Source organism: Mastigoproctus giganteus, chromosome 6 (genome assembly GCF_048544385.1).
Source record: "Mastigoproctus giganteus isolate SK-2022 chromosome 6, ASM4854438v1, whole genome shotgun sequence".
In the NCBI taxonomy this organism is placed as follows: Eukaryota; Metazoa; Arthropoda; class Arachnida; order Uropygi; family Thelyphonidae; genus Mastigoproctus; species Mastigoproctus giganteus.
Window position 1 is genome coordinate 227,926,595 of NC_143580.1, and position 21,463 is coordinate 227,948,057.

The following is a 21,463-nucleotide window of genomic DNA, read 5'->3' on the forward strand; positions in this document are numbered from 1 at the left end:
GAGTGTACTCAGTCTGGGTGATCACCTTGCACCCTGCGGTGATGTGTTGGATCGTTTCTGAGGCCAGGTGGCATCGTCGACATGTCATCTGACATTCTGGGCTCCTTTGCGATTGTATTTTCCATAGTTTCTGGTGTTGATTACCTGGTCTTGAATGGCGAGCATGAATCCTTCAGTCTCGGGGAAGAGCGTCCCACCTGTGAGCCGTGCATTGGAAGCAGTGGTGTCAATGTGATCTTGATGGAGGTCATTGTAGTGTCTGCCATGGAGTGTCTTCTTTGCCCATCTTTCTAACTTTGTTTCTTTTACTGTCTGGGCAGGAGGGGTTTCCTTGCTTAGGTTGAGTGGGGTATACCACTTATCTATCTTCCTTATGGCCTGCCTGGTGGAGTGGTGCTGTGTTCTCGAAGTAATCCTTCAGGTTAACTATCGCTGTTTTCTGTTGTTCTATCAGGCCCCTTCCTCCCTCTTTCCAAGGTATTGTTATTCTCTCTACTGCTGACTTCAGGTGGTGCTGGCGACTCTTGGTCATCATTATCCTTGTCTTTTGTATGATATCTTCTAGCTCGGTGTTAGTCCAATCTATGACCCCGAATGTGTATGTTAGTACTGGAGCTGCATAGATGTTTTTGGCTTTAACTGTGTTCTCTCCATTCAATTTTGCTTTCAGCAGGCTTCTGAGTCTCTGATGATATTTTTTGCTCAGGCACTTCTTGATTTCCTTGTGCTCTAACTGCTCAGCCTGCATCATCCCTAGGTATTTGTAGGTCTCTCCTTCTGTCATAGCTTCGATCTCTTTACCAGTCAGCAGCTGGTAGTTTTGGCCAACTAATTTTCCCTGGTGGAGTGTGTGGGTCTTGCATTTTTCTAGACCAAATTTCATCCTGATGTCCTTGCTGAATTCTTCGGTGATCCGGAGTAGTTGCTGGAGTTGCTTCTCGATTGCCTCATAGAGCTTGATGTCATCCATGTACATCAGGTGGGTGAGGGTGTACAGGTTCTTTCTTCCTTCTTTGAGGTTATATCCATACTTGCTGCCGTTGAGCATGGTGGATAGCAGGTTGAGTGCTAGACAGAACCATAGTGGGCTCAGAACATCTCCCTGAAAGATTCCTCTTCTAATGAGGATTGGCCTGGTTGTGATGTTCTCGACCTTAATGGTGGTACTCCATTTTGCCATTGTTGCTCCTAGGAAGTTTGTCACTATCAGATTGACCTTGTAGATCTTCAGGGTCTCTATTAGCCATCTATGAAGTACGGAGTCGAATGCCTTGCGGTAATCGATGTAGGCCCTGTATAGGTTGTGGTGCTTCTTGAAGGCTTGCTCCACAACTGCAGCATCTATGGTTAATTGCCCCTTGTATCCTTTGCTCCTCCGCTTGAATCCTTTCTGCTGTTCGGCCATTATGTTCTGACTCTCTAAGTGGTCTGATATCTTCTTTGTTATGCAGCTGGTCAGGATCTTGTACATCGTTGGGAGGCATGTGATTGGCCTGTATTTCGCCGTGTTTCTTGTATCTTCATCTTTAGGCTTCAGATATGTGACTCCTTCGGTGAGAAACTTCGGGATTGTCTCCGGGTTGCTTACCATTCGAGTGAACTGCTCTGCTAGGTGCTTGTGTGTGCAGGTGAGTTTCTTGTACCAGTAGTTGTGGATGTTATCAATTCCCGGGGTTCGCCAGTTGTTGGGTGTTCCTGATCGACTGTTTTACTTCTTCTTCCCGAATCTCCCACTCTCTCATCTCTTGTATGTCCTTTGTTTTCTTCCGTTCTACTTCTATCCAGGGTGCTCTCCTGTTATGTCTTACTTCACTGCTCCAGATATTTCCCCAGAACTCTTCGATCGTCTTCTTCTTGGGTGGTCCGTTTCCTGCTTTCTCGTGTTCACCCAGTTTCCTGTGGAAGGCTCTTTGGTCCTCATCGAAGATGCGGTTGTTTATTATTAGCTATATGGTGCAAGGAAGCGTGAGGCTTACACTGCACTAGCCAAAAAAAAAAAAATTCTGAATTACCCTGAGAGAGAGAGAAAACATGAGTCAGAAGTAGAAGGGAATTATCAAGAAAGAGAAGAATGATGATATCCAGCTCAGGCCCCTGGGTTTTTCAGCATGAAGAATGGGAAAAAGCAAATCGGCCCACAAACACTTGTACAGACACGATATATTGGCACAACATGGCTTGATGTTGATTTTCATTAAAAAAAAAAAAAAAACATTGAAGGTCACACCTAGTCTTACAACAGGTTGATTCTGAATATCTGAGGTTGAGAGAAGCAGGAATGTACTAATGTGCTGGTGTTCTCCAGCCTAGTTGCTATATATAAAAACCAAAATAAGGACATGATGGAAACTTTTTTTTTTTTTTTTTTTTTTTTTGTATATTTCATAATCTGCAAGAATAACCAAAATAAGAATTCCATGTTTGATGGTTTTTGTTTCAGATGTTTTCCACTGGGCATGTTTGGATAATTATGCACAGCAGCTACCCCCTCACACTGCTCCTGCTGGCTATACCTGTCCAACGTGTAAAACAGGTATATTTCCCCAGAATAATGTTATATCTCCAGTGGTAGATAACCTAAGAGCTGTCTTGACTGGTGTTAACTGGGCCCGAGCTGGTTTGGGACTTCCTCTCGTGAGTATAACATTAGTTTTCCAACATGCCTCATTATATTTCAGATTAAATAACTGTGCTAATAAGGTATAAGGTTATTTGATAAGAGAAGGGTCAAATTAGCAATTAGAGATAACATTTTGATAATTTATCAGTGAATTATATTTTTTAAATATAACAAACCAGGTAAATTGAGCAGCGAACATGCAAGTTATGTATATGACCCGGGTAGGCAGATGAGAGCATTCTCACTTGGCCCAAATATGACAGTTTTTTAAAAAAGTAAAAAAGAGTTCCTAACTGGAAAAAGCTTTTGAGACATTTAATAAAATTGTGATATTTATGAATTGAACCAGTGTAGCTATTAATTCAGCCCAGTGAGGGAGTTCTTAACATTTCTTAATAATCTTAAGCTCTTAAGGGTTTTTGGATGTTTTTAGGTGAGATGTGAAAGTTAATTCTAGTGATTAGTAAGATGTTTATTGACTACATAATGCAGACTCAAGCAAAAAAAAAAATGTTTTGTGATGACAGCTTGCTTCAAGTTAATACTTGCTACTGTTAATTAAAAGTAATTGTGTAGATATAAGTGATTAAAAAAAAGTAAAGTTTCAGAAAAGTACAAGATACAAAAAATTAGAATATATTTGCACAACGTACACAGACGGACAAGAGAATTTCTGAGTTTCCCGTGGACCATATGGGCCCTTGACATGAAACATTTGAAGGTCATAAAGGAAGTGTGGTCAGAGTCACCAAAGAAGTTTGCCAGAATTACAGAAACAAACTTTCTGCTTTAAAACTGATGTATGTAAAATCCCGCTACTTCAGACATAATAGAACATTTGTTATAGCTATTTGCTAGTTCATTTATTCCCTGATCTATACCAGTGTGTCCATAGATTGATACCAGTGTACCTTAGTAGTCCTTTATGTTTTGGTTCAGGAGCATCTGTGGAAATGGTGGCAAAAACACAGCATTCTTTGCATGTGGGGGGGATGGAACCACATAATCCTCTTCAGGACCTTATACCATTTATTGCTGAGGTAGTGTGAAGGTGATATCATTATTAATTACTGTTATTATTAGCCATATGGTGCAAGGAGGTCTGAGGCTTCAGTTATTTAACATATCCAGGATTTGTACCATCGTACATTAGTAAATATTTTGATGTGGAATGGTAAAATATTTGAAGGGCATGGGAAAGTGTTGTCAGAGTCACCAGAGAAGTTTTCCAGAATTTCAAAAACTAAACTTTTTGCTTTAAAACTAATGTATATAAAATCCCACTACTTCAAACATCACAGAACATTTGTTTACTGCTATGGATAATAAAATGGTGATTGGAAGATTACAGTATGTGAATGATGTAATTTTTTTTTTTTAATCCATGATGATACAAGACTGATTATTATTGCCTACAAACAGAATAGATTTCAGTTATTTGAAGTACAGTATTCAGGCCTGGTGCTAGGGGTGTGCAAGTAAGGCACTTGCCACAGGCACTACCTAAAGTAGGTAGTGCCTAAAGTTACACCCAGATTTCAACAGAACAGTTTAAGATGCTGAGTATTCTCACATTTGGCACTGACTTTATTGTTATTGGAATAAGAACAGTATGCAACCCTTTTAGTTCATTAACACTTTCAGGTACAACTTATTTTTTTTTTTTTTTAAGTTACTATAATAAGTCAATCTTTGACTTATGTGCCGAGTATAAAATCTTAAACTTGAATTAAAGGCACGCATTTTAGGGTTAGAAGCGAATTATAATACCAATATATTTACAATATATTATATATAAATTTTTACACATGTATAAATCACTGCTCACCTTTTAAAACCACAAATTCATTTATCTTCTTCATCAAATGAAAACAATTCATGAAATTCTTAGGGAGTTACGTTTCTGTATATATTACATGTTTATATTAAATTAGTATTAGTAGTAGCATACAATACAAGGAAGCACAAATATTCTCTTTTAATTTCATTTATACTTAAATGAAATTAATGCCTCATGTATTGTTTTTGTAAGTAGTATTAAATAATCATTTTGGCTTCTTTTTCTTTTACACAATACATGAGGCATATATTTGCAGCCCCTTCCAACAGAAAAGGTCCCAGAACTTAGTTTTCAGTAGTATATTATTATGTAATTGAACAAATAGAAAAAGTAAAGTATATATAAATGATAAATTTATTGTTAACATATTTAATTGATTTCTTAATGAATTGTAATTTTACTGTGGTGTCGTATGTAACATAGCACCACAGGAAAATTGCTCCATTTATTAGTATTGGTAGTGGAAAATGAAGCAGGGAAGCATGCTTGTACAGCATCTACCAAAACAAAAAAAAATAATAAAATAATAATCAAATAAAAATCCACATCACCTGCTGTCTCTCCCCTCTGATAATTCATCTGATCTTTTAGTTTATTGAAATCCATTTAAAGCCTTAATCAGGTCTCACACAAGTGCCTACTTTCCGAGTACTTAATTTGCAGAACTCAAGCCTTTCATAGTAAGAGTGCCCTTGTAGGTAGCACAGTTGGTAAATCGCTATCCTCTCCACACCAGTTGGAAAAGACCCAAGTTTGAATCCTGTCAATGAGGCAAGGAATTTTGTGGGTCTTTTTCACAACATGGCTGAGTTAGTTAATCTCAGATGAGAGTAGCATAGTTTTTTTATCCCGGTAACTCGGATTTTTCATTTCATAAACAGCAAATCGACCATAGAACACACAATTTATGCACATATTAGTTACCGATGCACATAAAATCCTACAACCAACCACTCATAGTAAGGGTACTTTTAATTTCTACACAACATTAATTATTTTTATTATTAATTTGGAAGAAACATTAGAATGTTGTTTTTTTTTGGTGCTTTTACAGATTCGCATTTCAAAAAGTTGCCAGGTATGTTGTTACCATTCATTTGAATTTATTTATTTAATTTTTCCTTCTACTTAGATAGAAGACGGCACTTTGAGACCATCTCAAAAGGAAGAACAAGAATTTCAGATACAGCAAAATCTTCAGTCATCTGTAGAGTCCTCTCCTCATTCTGAAGCCAATAAAACAAGATATTCAAACAGTACAGAAAACAGTGTTGCTGGCAGCTCTCAAATTTCTATGGATATTCATCAAACTAGACCAGAACCATATGGTGCATCATTTTCCACAGGTATGAATTTATTAACTACTTCTATTACACTAAATGGCCAGTAAGTTTATATTCTACTAGCAAAATGTATGTCTGTCTGCCTGCTAACTTCTCCACTAATGCAAAAAGAACTCAATCTTGTTCCCCAAGGTTGAGGTCTTTCACTCACTCTTTTCCTCTTGTATATTAATGACCTTCTTCCATTGACTGGAAACCTTATTCATAGTTTTGCTGACGATAGCACATTGCATTCTGCCTTCCAGTTTGCTCTGTTCTTCACTAACACTTCCTAGATTTTCTGGGAAATAGTCAATGTGGGAGTACAAAAAAAAATGCACCTTGACACTCATGTTGCAGCCCAGCTTCTTGAAGTTTGCTAACATATTTTCAACTATATTCTTGTAGTTTGGATCTTTGTTGTTCCCTAAGAAGCTCCCAACAACAGACCTGAAGCTAATCCATACCTGCTTTTCTTTTTCATGGATCCTTCAAAATCTTGGTCCCTCATCAGTTTGCAAATTTGAGGCCCAACAAAAATACCTTGTTTTAGCTTCTCTTGAGTGATTGATGGGAATTTAATACAAAGGTAGTTGAAGCAGGGACCTTCCTTAGGTAAAGCTTTCACATACTGTTCATCAAACCTAGTTTGATGTGTAAAGAGGACAGTTTTTGGGTCTACTATTGGTTTATGAAATCCATTCTTTGATCCAGGTAACAAACTATTCTTTTTGACCAGACCTTGACATTCCAGTGCTTACTCTTTGCCCGACTGTCTCACTCACATAAAAAAGCATGTCAAAGTAACATGCCTATCACTTTAAAGTTAGCACAGGCCAACCAACCATGTTCTTCATACTTAATATTTATCTACAACTTTTTCAAGTTCTCATATCTTCCTTTCAAATGAACAGAGTAAGCTACTGGAATTGACCCATATTTATTTCCATTGTAGAGCACCGCACATTTGAGACTTTTCTTTGATGAGGCAATAAGAAGTCTCTGCTGTGTAGGATTGTGACTAATTTCTAAATAGTTCATTAAGTCATTTATATTGATTCAAAAAACCATAGAATTGTCCTGAGAAAAGTAGAGGACTTGTTTACCATGAGAAAAATATCCCACATGCTAATTTTTTTGACTTAAGTCTAGAACCATGGAATTCTTTAGATTCCTTTGGTAAATTTAAACCTCTTACCAGATCATTGAGTTCATGCTATGAAAACAATTGAGGGATGGATTCGCCGACTTCAGTTTCATCTTCAGAAGCTTCACTTTCAGCACTCTCTGCTGCTACGTTCTCCAATATAAGTGAACGGTGTGGAATTTGCATTTTATCTCCATGTGGGACTGGTCTAATGGCACATGGAATATTAGGATACACAATGCCCTTCTGACTCTTTGCATTGTATCCCTCTATGTTAATTAAGCAAAAGTATGTCATCATAGTTGTTTGTAGGCTCCAGCCAAATTATGGGAATTGCAAATGGCATAGCTTTCTTTTTACCATTTTTCCACAATATCAGTGCTTCAACACATGTTCAGCAAACTTTGTGGAGCCTATTGCTTATCACAGAGTTTCACTCCAAAATAAGCACAGTACTCATTTTTTTTACAAATTCTGTAATACATTTTCTTTGCTTGAGAACTACATAACTTCCACAAATATAACAAAATAAGTTTAAAGTGTTCAAACACCTGCGTGAAGACATTTTGCTCACTTTTCAGCACAAGTTTGACACGATAGCCTCAAAAATAAACTGAGCTCACGCTGATAAACACTGCTGCACGATGTCTTCAAGGTCAAGAAACAAATGACTGAAGGCAGTGTTGCCACCATGTGAAGATTTAGTGTACAAATTACCAGAATTTACTTATACTTAATACGTTCAATAATACAACTCACAACATCAACTTAAGTGATTTGTGAAAAAATAGTACGTTATACAAAAAATGAATAACATTTCTTTCTGAAAACAGCCATTAGTTTGCAAACATTGAAAACCATGCAGAGTGGTGTAATTAACAAATAAAACAGCCGAATTTCAGACCTAAACTAAGAATGTTGCTAAGCCTATCCCTTTAGGAATAGTGATAAATGAATTTATGATATGAAAAACTGAAAGCTGTCTGTTACTACCCCTGAATTCATTTTTCATCTCTAAATGTTAATCCGAGGCTCGACAAAAATGGTTGCCATGGCAACTAAGAAATTTTACAGGTTGGTCTAGTGGCTGTGAGGTTGAACTGCTAGTTCTTTCATTTAAATTCATTGTAGTCTTTATCTTGCAAGATTGGCACAACTTTAAACAAAGGTACAGTAATGATGGACTCTTAGTGCAAACACTAAATTATTGGCAGCATTATTTTACAGAACAAATGTCATTGTTTAAAGGAACTAACAGACTAACCAATTTATTTTCAGCTTTTGCTCCGATAGTCTGAAAATTATGGTACTTGGTGAGAATTTTGTAATTAGTTTCTTATTCAATATTGAGAGAACAAACATTATCATTTTTGATTGATCAGAGAAAAAATAGATATCTGAAGGTTGTTTATTCATGAAAACACTGTTTATCTCGTGGAGCTTTGTTGGCACACATGATTATAAATTTGGTTCTTAATTCAGGGAGTAACCCAGTAATTTATCATCTCTTGTGCTTTCTTGATTTGTGTTGCTTCAGTATTCTGGTAACAATTTATACATTTTTAGCATACTGCTAGTACACTGTGATTTACTTTCGTGATTGTAGTCTTTGTTCTTTATTTATAATACTGCAAAATCTTATTCCTTTTAGCTCACTATTCTCCTCCCCGCAAAATGTATGATGCTACTGATCAGGACAGTTATCGAACTGCTGTAGATCATGATGAAGATAAATACAAGAGACGATCAGCACTTGAATGGTTGGGACGTTGGTTTAAGTAAGCTTGATTTTATTTTACAAATATATTAATTTTAAAATAGGTGTGATTGGTCTAATGAAAACTGTTCTGTGGGTGTCTTAGATATAATCATAAAAAATGTAAAACTACAGAATATGGTAATACATTTTTTATGGTTAAAGCATCATCAAAGAATATTAAAACAGTAGCAGCTACAAAATTTGCATGTCCCCCTTAAAGTTTATTACAGGTAGTTCCCTACTTTACGAGTTCATTTGTTCCTGACACGCGCTCATAAAGCGGGCATTTTTTTTCCCAGAGACTTAATGTTAAAAATAGGGGTTACGTTCTCAACAATGAAATTAGTTAGCTAATTAATTTATTTAAGCAATGATTGATTTATCCAAAGAAATGTAAAATTAAGCAAATTATAATAATAAAGAAATTACTTATGACTTACAAATGTTATTCTTCATCATTATCCACTAAAAGGCACACTCGTTGATCACTCATTATTGGCTCGACACTCGGTTTGTTGCACAAGGAGTCGTCGTCCTCAGAAATGCTTCAAGAGGCGTTTATTTCCAAGATAATCTCTTTTCTTTATAAATTTCAATAGCATGCATAAACATTTTTTAATGGAACGCACAAATTGAAACTAACATGATTTGTGCAGAGTAACAAGTTTACGAAGCTTTAAAAAAAAGGAATGAAAAGAAGATTTTGAAATTTATTTGTTTTTTATATGATTGAAGATTTCAGTAAAGGGGAAACACATTTCGCCATAATAACATAAAAAAAACCACACAATTCCAGCTATCGATATTTTCGCAAATGCAATAACACTGAGTTTACTACCCGTTTATAATTGCTTACAGTAACAGAAAAGCCCAATAAAATGCAAAGTGCAAATTGATTTTATTGTTTTATGGTCGAAACTTCCAGAAATGTGCTGTAGAAAAATATCATCACAAAGCCGGTTAAAATTGGTATCAAATGCTATATATCAAATATAGCATATTTGATATAATATATGCTAATATATGCAAAATTAATCCTCCTTTATGAACTGGGATCACATTTGCACATCTCTAGTCCATGGGGACCTCCCCTGACTCTAATGATGCTCCCATAATTATGGCTAAGGGTGTGCTTCCTTCGCTGCCACTTTCAATATAACTAGATAGATTCCATCTGCCCCAGGTGCCTTTTTTTATGCTAACTTCAATGATTTCTCCTCCGCTTTGCTCTCTGTTATTACAAAATCATTTAGCTCACTGTTAGTTTAGTAAACGTCTGTCCTCCCCTTCCTTACAGAATTCCTCGTGTGAATGTAGATGCAAAATACTCATTCAGTTTGTCAGTTATCTGAGCTGACAAACTGAATGAGTATTTTGAATCTACATTCACACAAGGAATTCTGTAAGGAAGGGGAGGGGAGGACAGAAGTTTACTAAATTCTAAATTGAGCCACATTGTGGAAAATGTCCATAAAAATTCCTCGTGTCATTAACAGGACTTGAACTAAGCGTTTTTTCCATCCAGTGTGGAGAGGACAGCGACTCTACCAACTGTGCTACTCACATGGGCTTCAAGAGTTGTTGGAAGAGGATAGTTTTATGGTGGCCGTAAGTGTATGCCTTTTTCTATACTTTCAATATGGAGAGAGCCCACAAACCTGGTAGAGGACATAATCAAGAGTCATATTGATTATGGCATTTTCATAATGAGTTATATGCAGATTAGCGATTACAAAATTGACAACAAGAAAACTAAAGAAGGAAAAAACAGTTCAGGGATTCGATCTGCCATTATTGAAACTAAAGATAAAATGCTGTTACCACTTGCAAATGACATTCAGTCAATATATATATGTTTTGATTATTGTTAATTGTTGTAGATTTCATAATAAACTAATTTGCATATATTGATTATTTTGATTATGCCTCTCAGCACACAAATCATCATGATGACCGCTGCTTTTGTAAGGTGGATAAATCCAAGTTTAAAAAATCTGCAGATTGAAAAGCTGTAGTGTATTCTGTACTATCCTCTATTGTTCCAATCCTTTACAATGAAGATCTACCAGTTCCCAATCCAGTTTTTGAAAAAGTCTTGAGAACTGGATGACAAATCTGGTGAACAGGATGATTGGGATTACAATTCAGAAGACTGTTAAGTAAAAAAAAAACTATCTATTAGGATCACCCGGACAGTTATTTCATCTACCCATATATATATATATATCATTCTATAAATTGCTTGTGTTCCCTGGTTGATTTGCCTGCTTTGCTGGTTGAAAAACACTGGGTTTCGGGGGAAAAAACCTTGCTATCTATGCCTGAGATGACTAACTCAGCCACAGAGTGAAAAAAAGCCCATAAAGGCTCTTGGCATCATCGACAGGATTCAAACCCGGGCCTTTTCCACCTGGTGAGGGGAGGATGGTCACAATACCACTGTGTGCTACCCGTGCAGACTGACTGTTCATTCAGGGTCAGATTCTTCTGAGCCATTGAGAGCATTGGTGATGCAACATTTTTTAAATGAGTGCTTGACTTTTCTTTCTGGGATCAGCTTCCAAGCTGTTGATACCCATTCTGCCAATTTTGATGCCAGCGCTTTCTTAATTTTCTGGAAGGTGTCATGGAAGTTTGCCAGTCAACAGCTAGGATTCATATTCGTTTCTCAAGTAATCCTTAAATGGTTTGTTGACTGAAACGTCGGGTGGCTGCAATTGGCTAGTCATGCCACCAGGAATCAACTAAGTCACCACGTTTTTGCATGATTTTATTTTTGACCTGTTCAGACAAATGTCCACGAAATGCATCAAGTACTAGCATGCTAGGTGGGTTACAAAGACTTCCAGGACGTCTATTCCACACACATTTAGCCAGTCTTCCATAAACTCTGCCGACATCCATCCATTTTTTTGTGCATGCACAATAACATCTTTGGGGAAAATTTCATTCTTTGGTATGGTTTTTCGATTTAAAATTAAATATGATGGCAACTTTCGACCATCAGCGGTGATGCTTTTTCATAGCCCATGCTTATAATCTTCATTTCTTTAGCACCTTTAGTGTTGATGATGTAATTTTGAGGCATATCGAAGAAGACCAGGGTTTCATCGGCATTTCCAATTTGACTAAACTCAGTTTCTTTTTTTTCCTTAATTTCATCATCTGTCGCTGAAAGTTAATCAAATCAGCTTCTGTTGCAAGTCTGCAGGAAAAAATTCCTGCAGACTTTCAGATAGATGTTCGCCACCTTAACGATAATCCACTACAACGCAAGAGTCTGTCGCACCAGCCGTGACTGCCTTTAAAAATTATTTTCTCTATTTCGAGGGACTTGGCAATTTCTCCGGCTTTCAATTGCATGGCTTATCGAGTGATGGGTAATCCTTTTGCATGTGTCTCCATTACAAAACGTATCACAGCTTCATTGACTTGTGGAAATCTTCCTTTCTCAGGTCCTGTAAAGCACTTGGTTGTTGCTTTGCACGAAAATATGGAATTGCGATCATTTCTCCAACAACGAACATTTACTTCACTAATGTCAAAATGTCAACTTGTAGCTCTATTTCCATGTTCTTTTGCATACACAATAACTTTTTGTTTCAATGTGGCTTCGTAGTGCAATCTTTTTGACATTTCCGTAGCCGAGTGGTCAGGAGAGGGAGTGCAGCGGCACACACTCTTTGAGTAGACTGGGGTTCAAGCCCATGACTGCTGAATACGGCCGATCTGCCAACCCGCACTGGACCAGCGTGGCAGATTATGGTCCATTTCCCTCAGCATGAATTGTTGAGGAGGCTTCCATCCTGCAGTGGGTTGATAATGGCTGCAATTTAAGGGATCAAAATTAACAAAATACAGTAACTCCACTTCTTACATACTTTCGAAGATACAAATGAAACTTCCTAGTTTTCGCTGAGTGAGCTCCACTATAATGAAATAATGGTGGCTTCACATTTCAAAAGCACATGAAACCACCCACGCCACTTTATTCTCCAATTCCATTGGAGAATAAAGTGGCGTGGGTGGTTTCACAAATTGGAGAATGCGATAATGGTCAAACTTTGAGGCGGGGTTTCCACGTTTTGTGTGGTGCTGCGCAAAGTGCGGAAAAATTCGAAAAAAAAAAAACTGTGATTGTAAGATGCCATTGATTCTAAGACGCACCCCGTTTTTAGAGATGTTTATAGGGGAAAAAAAGTACATCTTGGAATCGAAGAAATACGGTAATTGGTTTTTAAGAAAAAATTGTTATTAGTCACAATCCAGAAGTGTGGCACTGTTTCATAGATAGTCCAATTAAAAGTTAGAAAGCTGTTGCTTCACAATGAAAAGACTACATAAATGTGAAGCATGAGTTACAGAAGATCAGGTATGAAAAGAATAAATGGGATGTCTGTGGGGACTAGATGTTGAGATTCCATTTGGGCTTTCAAGCTGGGTTCACTAAGTATCCTTGCTCTCTCTCTGAGAGCAGGCAGTTGATCAGCCACACAAAAAAAAGAGGATAGTTCGCCAGAACTGAGTTGCAGCTGGTGTACATAATGTAAAAGTACACGATTCCTTGTTTCCAAGAAGCAAAGTCTTGCTTTTGCCACTCTAAGGCAGAACAACAATTGTTTGGCAGGTGTCAGGCTGAGATTTACCAAACAATTTGTTATAGCACTGAATCCTCAAGGTGGCACCTTTAGATATATACAATCTGTTTTCTCAAAATTGTTTGCTGCAAAAGTGAAAAGATGGCAAAGTAGCATATTTATTAGTCTAAAAGTTAGGCAGATCTTGGCTTCAGAACTGGAAGACAGAATGACTGGCAGTCGTTTCACTTTGTTGAATAAGATTTAATATTAAGAGTGAAAATTACAAATAACTAGTTGACAAGTTGATTGAAAATTATGGAAAAATGGAATGCAGGACAAAAATGAAGATGTTACTTGCATTTTCACGTGGACCAAATCTGGGTAATGTTAGAGAGGAGCACAGGGAGAAATTCCACTTGGACATGTAATCAAAGGAATAAAGGTAACAAGAAAAGTTGGATGAAATGATGATAACTACATCTGATTCTTGGTTCAAGGTGATCGCACTGACCTCAAAAAATAGATTCACTTTGATCATCCCAAACCAAGAACCATACATATACAGTCTGGTTCCAGTTTCTGTTTTTTTCCATTTGCGATTTTTTTTTTTTTTTTTTTTTTTTTTTTTTTAACCTTGTTGTTTATGTGTAGCAAAGATTAATGCTCTGTTCTGCAGATGTTAAAAATTGTTAGTAAATCTGATATCATACTATCTATTGCAAATTTGTTTTTCTTTGATTTATTCAGAAAACCATTAATGCTGTGCAAAAATGGTGGTTGTACTCAGAATTATCATACACAGATGTTTTTGGAAATAATTTGTGAAAAATAAATGATTTTTATAAGTTACAAATTATATTATAAATAAGAAATTTATTTTATTACACCATTTATCCATTTACATTTTATTCAAAGATATAAAAATCCAGAAATATGAATGTATATAAAATTTACTTGTTTGTTATAGGTCCAGAATTATTTTAGGAGGAAATCGTCGCAAAGATCCCCATGTTCATTATAAGAAATGGGTGGTATTAGCAATGTTAGGCTTTATAGCATTATGTACTGTGATCTTACTCTTGCTTCGGCTTGGACGAGCCAGTGCAGATGTGGATCCTCTGTTGGATCCTCATTTAAATCCCAACATCCGAGTTGAAGATAGTATGAACGAATTAAGGGTTCAAACAGCAAAAACAGAGGATTCCCACGACAGTAATATTCATAACGGTAAACAAATACTAAATGGTAGATGAAAACCAAAAATAGAAACATATTGGTACCATTAGCTGCAGAGAGTTATCCCAAATGATGGTGCTGTGGGTAAACTGGTAGCAGCATTTGCATGCTGCTTCTATGAATGAGCTGTTCAGTCTGATTGCATCTATTTTGTTCTGGTTGTCCCACTAGTGCCAAGTCTGTAAATAGCAAAGAAATTCTGTATGATACTTGTTTTTGTATGTAATAAGCCTCATGTTTCTTAAATAAATAAAGGCCTTCTGATTTCAAAGTTGTTTATCCTTTTTATCATCATTCTGGCCATTATTGAGAATCAATATATTTATAGCTTGTGTTGATTCTATAATGACAAGCTAAAATATTGTAGTTAATGTAAATGCAGCCATAAATTTCACTGCATTTACATAAAATTTATGGTTATAAAAATAATTAATTTTCCTGATGATTTTTGATTTCTTAAATTGATTTTAAACTACTTTGTTAATATGTCAATTAAAAAATAAAATAAAAAGGAATTTAAATTAATTTTAAATTCCTTTTGATTTTTTAAATGCAAAAAAAGTTTCTATTTAAGATTAGATGTCTGAACTTTTTTAACTCGATGCTCATAACAAAAGAAAGTGTAAGAAAAACTTTAAAAAAAAATTATTTGTGCAGAAAAATGTTTCCTCTTGAATTTAATTTCTTTTATATTTATTGGGATGGACAGGGAAATATATCAAGGTGAGCTTTGTAATTAATTTATTTTGTTATTATTACACAGACATACAGAGAAATCTAATCTGGCAGTGGTAGCATGGAACCTGTCAATTGATGTGACATTTGGCAGGACCCATATGACCACTGCCAGGTTAAATTACTTTTTTTGTTGAAAATTTATAACAAACTTTCTTTACCTTTCTAAATACAGTAAACTCTCACTAATCCGGTTACATTTAATCGGGATTGAAAAATGAAAATTCTGTTCAGTTGAGTACTTTGAAAGACAGGATTTAGGAAGGCAGACGAGTAACTCTGACTGCGCACTGATTGACTGTGCAGAGAGAGATGGAACATACGTTACATTGTCTTGTGTGTTGCTCAATATTGTTGTTGACTGATTCGGATGGATGCTCTTGTATATTGCTTCATTTGCATACTTTATACGTATATATGTACAAAGTTAACATATTTTATATAATTATGGGTTCTAAAGAATTAAAAAGTGAAATAAAAAGAAAACACTTCACTTTAACTATCATTAACTTGGAAAATGGTGTTCCTGAAAAAAAAAATTACTGAAGAATTTGGTATTGGCTAACAGGCTGTGTCAGATATTAAAGAACCTATAGAGACATTTACTTTAAAATTCGATATGGAGAATGATAAAAGCAGTGTATTAAATAGAGACATTAAAAAAGCCAAAAGAAGCGTTCAGTCTGATTGCATCTATTTTGGTTATAACAACTTGTTCTTACAAGTTGCTGTAAGAACTTGTATTTAAGTGGTATTCACAGCAACAATCAGGTTGCATCGGTGTGCGACACCAGCGCCATCTGATAAATGTTGAAAAGACAATAACAACATAAAAACTATTGTCTTTTTATAGTTTTTATATAAAGGCTCTACAGTTTTGTTTTATTTTCATCAGCACTACCTATATCATTAAATTTTCCACTTATTTGTGGGGCTATCTTTTGCTTCACTAATTCGGATGACCTCTCCCCCCATTTACTCCGGATTAGCAAGGGTTTACTGTATAACCCTAGTTTTGCTCAAGTTGTTTTTTAAGCGATATTTTACAGTTTTCACAGTAACTGCATGAAACAGCCAGACAGGTACAGCACGTCGCTTTTCTCCAACTCAGGCATGCAGCACCACACAGATTTTTACCAGAGTCAACTGATTGCCATTCTAGCTCATCCATTTCCTAGAAGTAACCTGTAACAAATAAAATCCTATGGATTAAAAAAAAGTAAAAAGTACTTCCATAACATTCTAGTTCATGGAAGTGCATCAATTATGCTTGACTATAAACGACTTTCTAAATAAAGCATAGTCCTATCCTTAGGAGGATTATTTTATATCTTTCCCAGAATAATTATCTGAAAACAATTTTATAGACTTCTGCTAGTAACTAATTGTGCCAAACACAATACTAAGTGGAAAAAAGCATTCAAGCATAATTTTAAAATTTTGCACACTTAAGTTTGATTTCATCAAGTTGAAAATGGAATATATATATATATATATATATATATATATATAAGAATAAAGTATGAAGGAAAGGTGGTAACTAAGGGCTATAAGAGCCGTTCTAGTAATCAAAGCTGACTCTGGTCCAAGGTAAAATCTGGTAGGGAAGACATAATTATTATAAGCAAAATGATTTTGTGCTGCACAAAATCATTGTGCTTATAATAATTATGTCTTCCCTACCAGATTTTACCTTGGACCAGAGTCAGCTTTGATTACTAGAACGGCTCTTATAGCCCTTAGTTACCACCTTTCCTTCATACTTTATTCTTATATATTAAGACTGATGTAATGTATTATCTAGACATTGATGGCATTAATCAGTTCTTCCCTCCCATGTCAGATATGGTTTTTTGCCTTTGGGTTCTTGTTTAGGTTTTCATCGTTTGCATCACCTTTTCTATTGACCATCTTACTACTATAACAGTTAACCATTTGCTATACCTGCTATATATATATATATATATACAGGGTGATTCACTACCAGTGCGACAAACTTGCAGGAGGTGTAGGGGACACAAAGATGAATCGGAATCACATAGCATTGCAGGGTCCGAAATGCTCTTCGTCATGCGGTAGAGGACGTTGAACGGGAGGTCGCGTGAACAGCAATCCCGCTGGAAGTCAGCATTTGCGAACCGGTTCCCGAGGCAGTAGGATGGACGAGTATTCAAACGTTGAACTGGCCGACATGCACCTCACATATGGAGCTGCGGACTGTAATGGGTGTGCCGCTCTGTGCTTGTACCAGGAACGTTTCCCGCACAGGCGTACTCCTCATCATACGATTTTCCCACGTGTGCACAGAAGGTTACGTGAGACTGGTTGTTTCACGAGAGGTACCATGAATCGAGAGCGAACAACGAGGAGGACGGCAGACAGTGAGGAGAATGTCCTACGTCTTGCAGAAGGCAATCCGAGTACGAGTACTCGAGCGATAGGCCAACAATTGGGTATTTCCCAATCCAATGTATGGAGGATACTGTCAACAAACCAAATGAGTTCATACCATCTGCAACGTGTCCAATCATTGGAACCTGCGGATTATCCACTCTGGAGGACTTTTGCTACTTGGTTTCTTCAACAGAGTGCGGCAGACAGCGCATTTGCTGCGTCCAATACGGACGCAGGATGTGGCAAGTTCACGGATGAGGCAAGTTTCACAAGAGAGGGAACCTTCAATCAACATAACGCCCATTTGTGGGCTTTGGAGAACCCCCATGGTACGCGAACACGTGCAACTCAACGCCGTTTCTCTGTCAATGTAGGCAGGAGCAGCAGTGCGCTTCTTGATTAGACCGGGGTTCGAGCCCGTGCCCACCAAATATGGAGGATGCGGAAAGGTCAGGGAATGACCACCACATATTCCCGGAGCAGTATGGCCTTAGTTGCTAATGCCCCTAAAAACCAAATAACAACAACATCTGTCAATGTTTGGGCCGGCATTGTTGGAGACCACCTCATTGGACCGTACCTTCTGCCCCCTTGTCTGGACGGTAGGGCATACTTGATCTTTCTACAGCAAGTCCTGCCCGAACTTATTGAAGAAGCACATGTTCCTCAGTCGTTGCGCCGCTCAATGTGGTTCCAGCATGATGGGACTCCCCCACATTGCACCAATGACGTCCGCCAACACCTAAACGTTACATTTGGACAGCATTGGATAGGTCGTGGTGGTCCAGTTCATTGGCCTGCTAGATCGCCGGACCTATCATGCCTGGACTTCTGCTGGGGTCAAATGAAGACATTGGTGTACGAGACCCCCGTTGATTCAGTTGAAGACCTCGTCGCTTGCATCTCTGTAGCTGCCGGGGAGATTCGAGACATGCCAGGAATCTTCCAGAACGTTAGGGATTCCATGCAGCGGCGCTGTGAAGCTTGTGTGACTGCTTCTGGTCGAACTTTCGAACACGTGTAGCATGGCTTTTTGCCAATGTAAAACTTGTCATTAAAATGATTTCTGTTACACTAATGAGTTGCTGTTTCTGTTCTTTTTCTTTGCTTACGCGACCTCCTGCATGACGAAGCCATTTCGGACCCTGCAATGCTGTGTGATTCCGATTCGTCTTTGTGCCCCCTACAACTCCTGCAAGTTTGTCACACTGGCAGTGAATCACCCTGTATATATATATATATACACATTTAAGATATATTAACAGAAATATCTGTGCATGTGTAATTTTTAAATTTCGTTCTCTTAACCATTTTCTGCACTGGAAAATGGAAGACTATTAGTTTCATGTTTATACTTTATGGCTGACTTTTTTTTTTTTTTTGTCTCCTTCACCAGAATTAATATTTTTAAGTTTTTAACAAATAATGTGTAAAAAAGCACACCAGTTTTCGAATATTTATTTTTCTTATTAAAATAAATAAAATTTTAGATATGATAAGCATAAAAAGCTGTTAAAAAATATGATATATTGACATACTGCAAGCAGAATCCAAGAAATCCATAAACAATAAAAGGTTTGTGCATTGCAACAAACTAGCACAACCACTGCCAAGTTAAGTTTCTTCAATTTTGTAAGACTTTTCATACATGATATGGAAAACCCCTTGTTAGTAGACATACTATACATGACTTGTTCATACAAGGTCTTTGCTACTTGCCAAAAAAATTTCAGTTAGTAAAATTAAATTTAATCTATGATGAAATCAAGACCCTGCCCACTGAGCATGTCCAGTTATACCCATTTTATGTTTTCAATTTGTTTAGTAGTTTTGTTACTGCAGTGTTCATTTGGAAATCAATTAGAAAATTAATATTTGAGGTAAAAACAAAAGTTGAGGTATATAGTAGACTCTCAATTTACCAGGATTGGATTAACTGGAACACTTCAAGACACCAAATAAAAAAAAAATAAAAAAAAATCAATCAGAAATCATAAAATTCAAGTAATAATTAGAATAGGTATAAACAGATGTTTTGCAAGTCGGAAATAAGCAACAGAAAGCGGCATTATAAGTCATTATTGGGAGATCAATGTACCTATTATCTTGCAACCCCCGCTGTCCTCACAGCCGCCACTCAAAAAAAAAGAAAAAAAAACATGTTTAGTTTGTTTTAGTGTCGCATTGATTGTTGTGTTCCATCGCACTGCAAAAAGACATCTTGTTTTGTTATTTTATCAGGGATATCAATTTTTTATAGTAAATTTTTTTTTATTTAGAAATTTCAAAAATAATGGGCAAATGCAAGAGTTGTGCTTTCAATTAAACAAAAACTTGAGAAATTATTCAAAAGTTTTAAAATAGTGCATCCATTAAATCTTTAATGAACCATTATAATGGTGACCAAACCATACGCAACATCGTAAAAAAAATAAAGGGAAGCATCATATTGGACATGCAAGTAGTGCATGGTAAGATTTTTTGTTTTTTATCTATCGCATATTTTTTTATGTAGGTTGCTGAACATTTTTCAATATTTTTGGATTAACTGGGAAAGCGATTATCCGGGATTTTTTTTCACCATCTGTACCGGAAAATCAAGAGTCTACTGTAGTTTCTTTCTCCCCCCCCACCAAACTAGCTTTTCAGTTCTTTAGGTCACCGAAGTTCTAATAGGATCTGCATGCTGCTTTTTATTTGTTTTGATTTTCCATAAGATTGAAGCTTCTGGTGTGCCAAGAGAATTCAGGAACATTAGTCATTTTTTTGCAAAAAGACTAATAATGTTCTCGAAGAGTGTGGCTGTAAATTTAAATAAATTCTCTCTATGTAATCGCATCCATGGTGACTACGTAGGTTCAGAAGAGTTCACAAAATAGAATACAGGAACAGCACCTTATTTAGCAGTTACTTTAGCTTGAACTACACTAAAGTGAAATACATATGCTACTGTACCCTCACATTTGACAGCTCATATGCTGGCTGTGCAGTAAGAAGTATGCCATATTTCTTATGTAAGCTAATATGGTCTTCTGAAGCAGTTTTAATTTGGAGAGGGGGGAACCATAAATAAATTTCATTTTATACTCTGATACAGCCTTGAAGATGGCCTGAGAAGTTTACATCCGGTGTGAAGGAGAACCCATTCTTCCAAATGTGCTACCTGCAAGAGCAAAGCACTTTGCATGTTGACTTTCTCTGATGCAAGATTCTTCACCTACATTACTTTTATTAATTTCATTAATAACAGAAGTATTAACACATCTGAAGATATTTTTATCATTTTAAAGTTATTTTTAAAATATTTAAATAATTGAAAATAACATTTAGTTGCAATGAAATGTACAAAATTTTGAGAAATACACAATCACAAATGATTGAGAAGTATTACATGGCATAAGCTATCGTGAATGTGCATGTGATAGAATAGTCAAGTTGCAAAGAATTAACAAAACAATGGGGTGACAAATGGTATGGACTTTTTTTCAAATACAAATAAAAATATAATTATTCATTTATGAAACAACAGTTTGTCTGACCCTTCAAGTAAAGTGCAGAACTATGCATTCAGGGTAACCATAGAAAAATAGCCTCTTCAGAACCTGACTATTATCAACTTTGAGATAGCCTTTGTGTGCAAATAACAGCATTCGAGCTCAAAATTTTTAACATTCCCTTAATCTTGTCACTTTAGTTTTTGTAAACACAAAGTATGCAAACTTTTTGCAACTCTGCTTCAGTATCTGATTTTTATCAGATGCGATTTGTATTTATCATCAAAATTGATCTGTTATACGTTTTTAAATTAAAAGTCATCTGTCATATATTTT

The 21,463-nt window shown here is 36.3% G+C and overlaps 1 protein-coding gene across 1 annotated transcript in view; it reads left to right on the plus strand.

The window, feature by feature from the left end:
- The window catches only part of LOC150085059 (zinc finger protein-like 1 homolog), a 61,062-nt gene extending 46,287 nt beyond the window's left edge, over positions 1 to 14,775 (plus strand). Inside the window, exons 3-6 of the mRNA XM_090375742.1 lie at positions 2,441 to 2,634; positions 5,593 to 5,806; positions 8,581 to 8,707; positions 14,236 to 14,775. Coding sequence (XP_090231868.1) covers positions 2,441 to 2,634; positions 5,593 to 5,806; positions 8,581 to 8,707; positions 14,236 to 14,521 — 821 coding nt within the window. The 3' untranslated portion in view covers positions 14,522 to 14,775. The remainder of the gene's footprint in view (positions 1 to 2,440; positions 2,635 to 5,592; positions 5,807 to 8,580; positions 8,708 to 14,235) is intronic.
- The last annotated feature ends 6,688 nt before the right edge of the window (positions 14,776 to 21,463 follow it).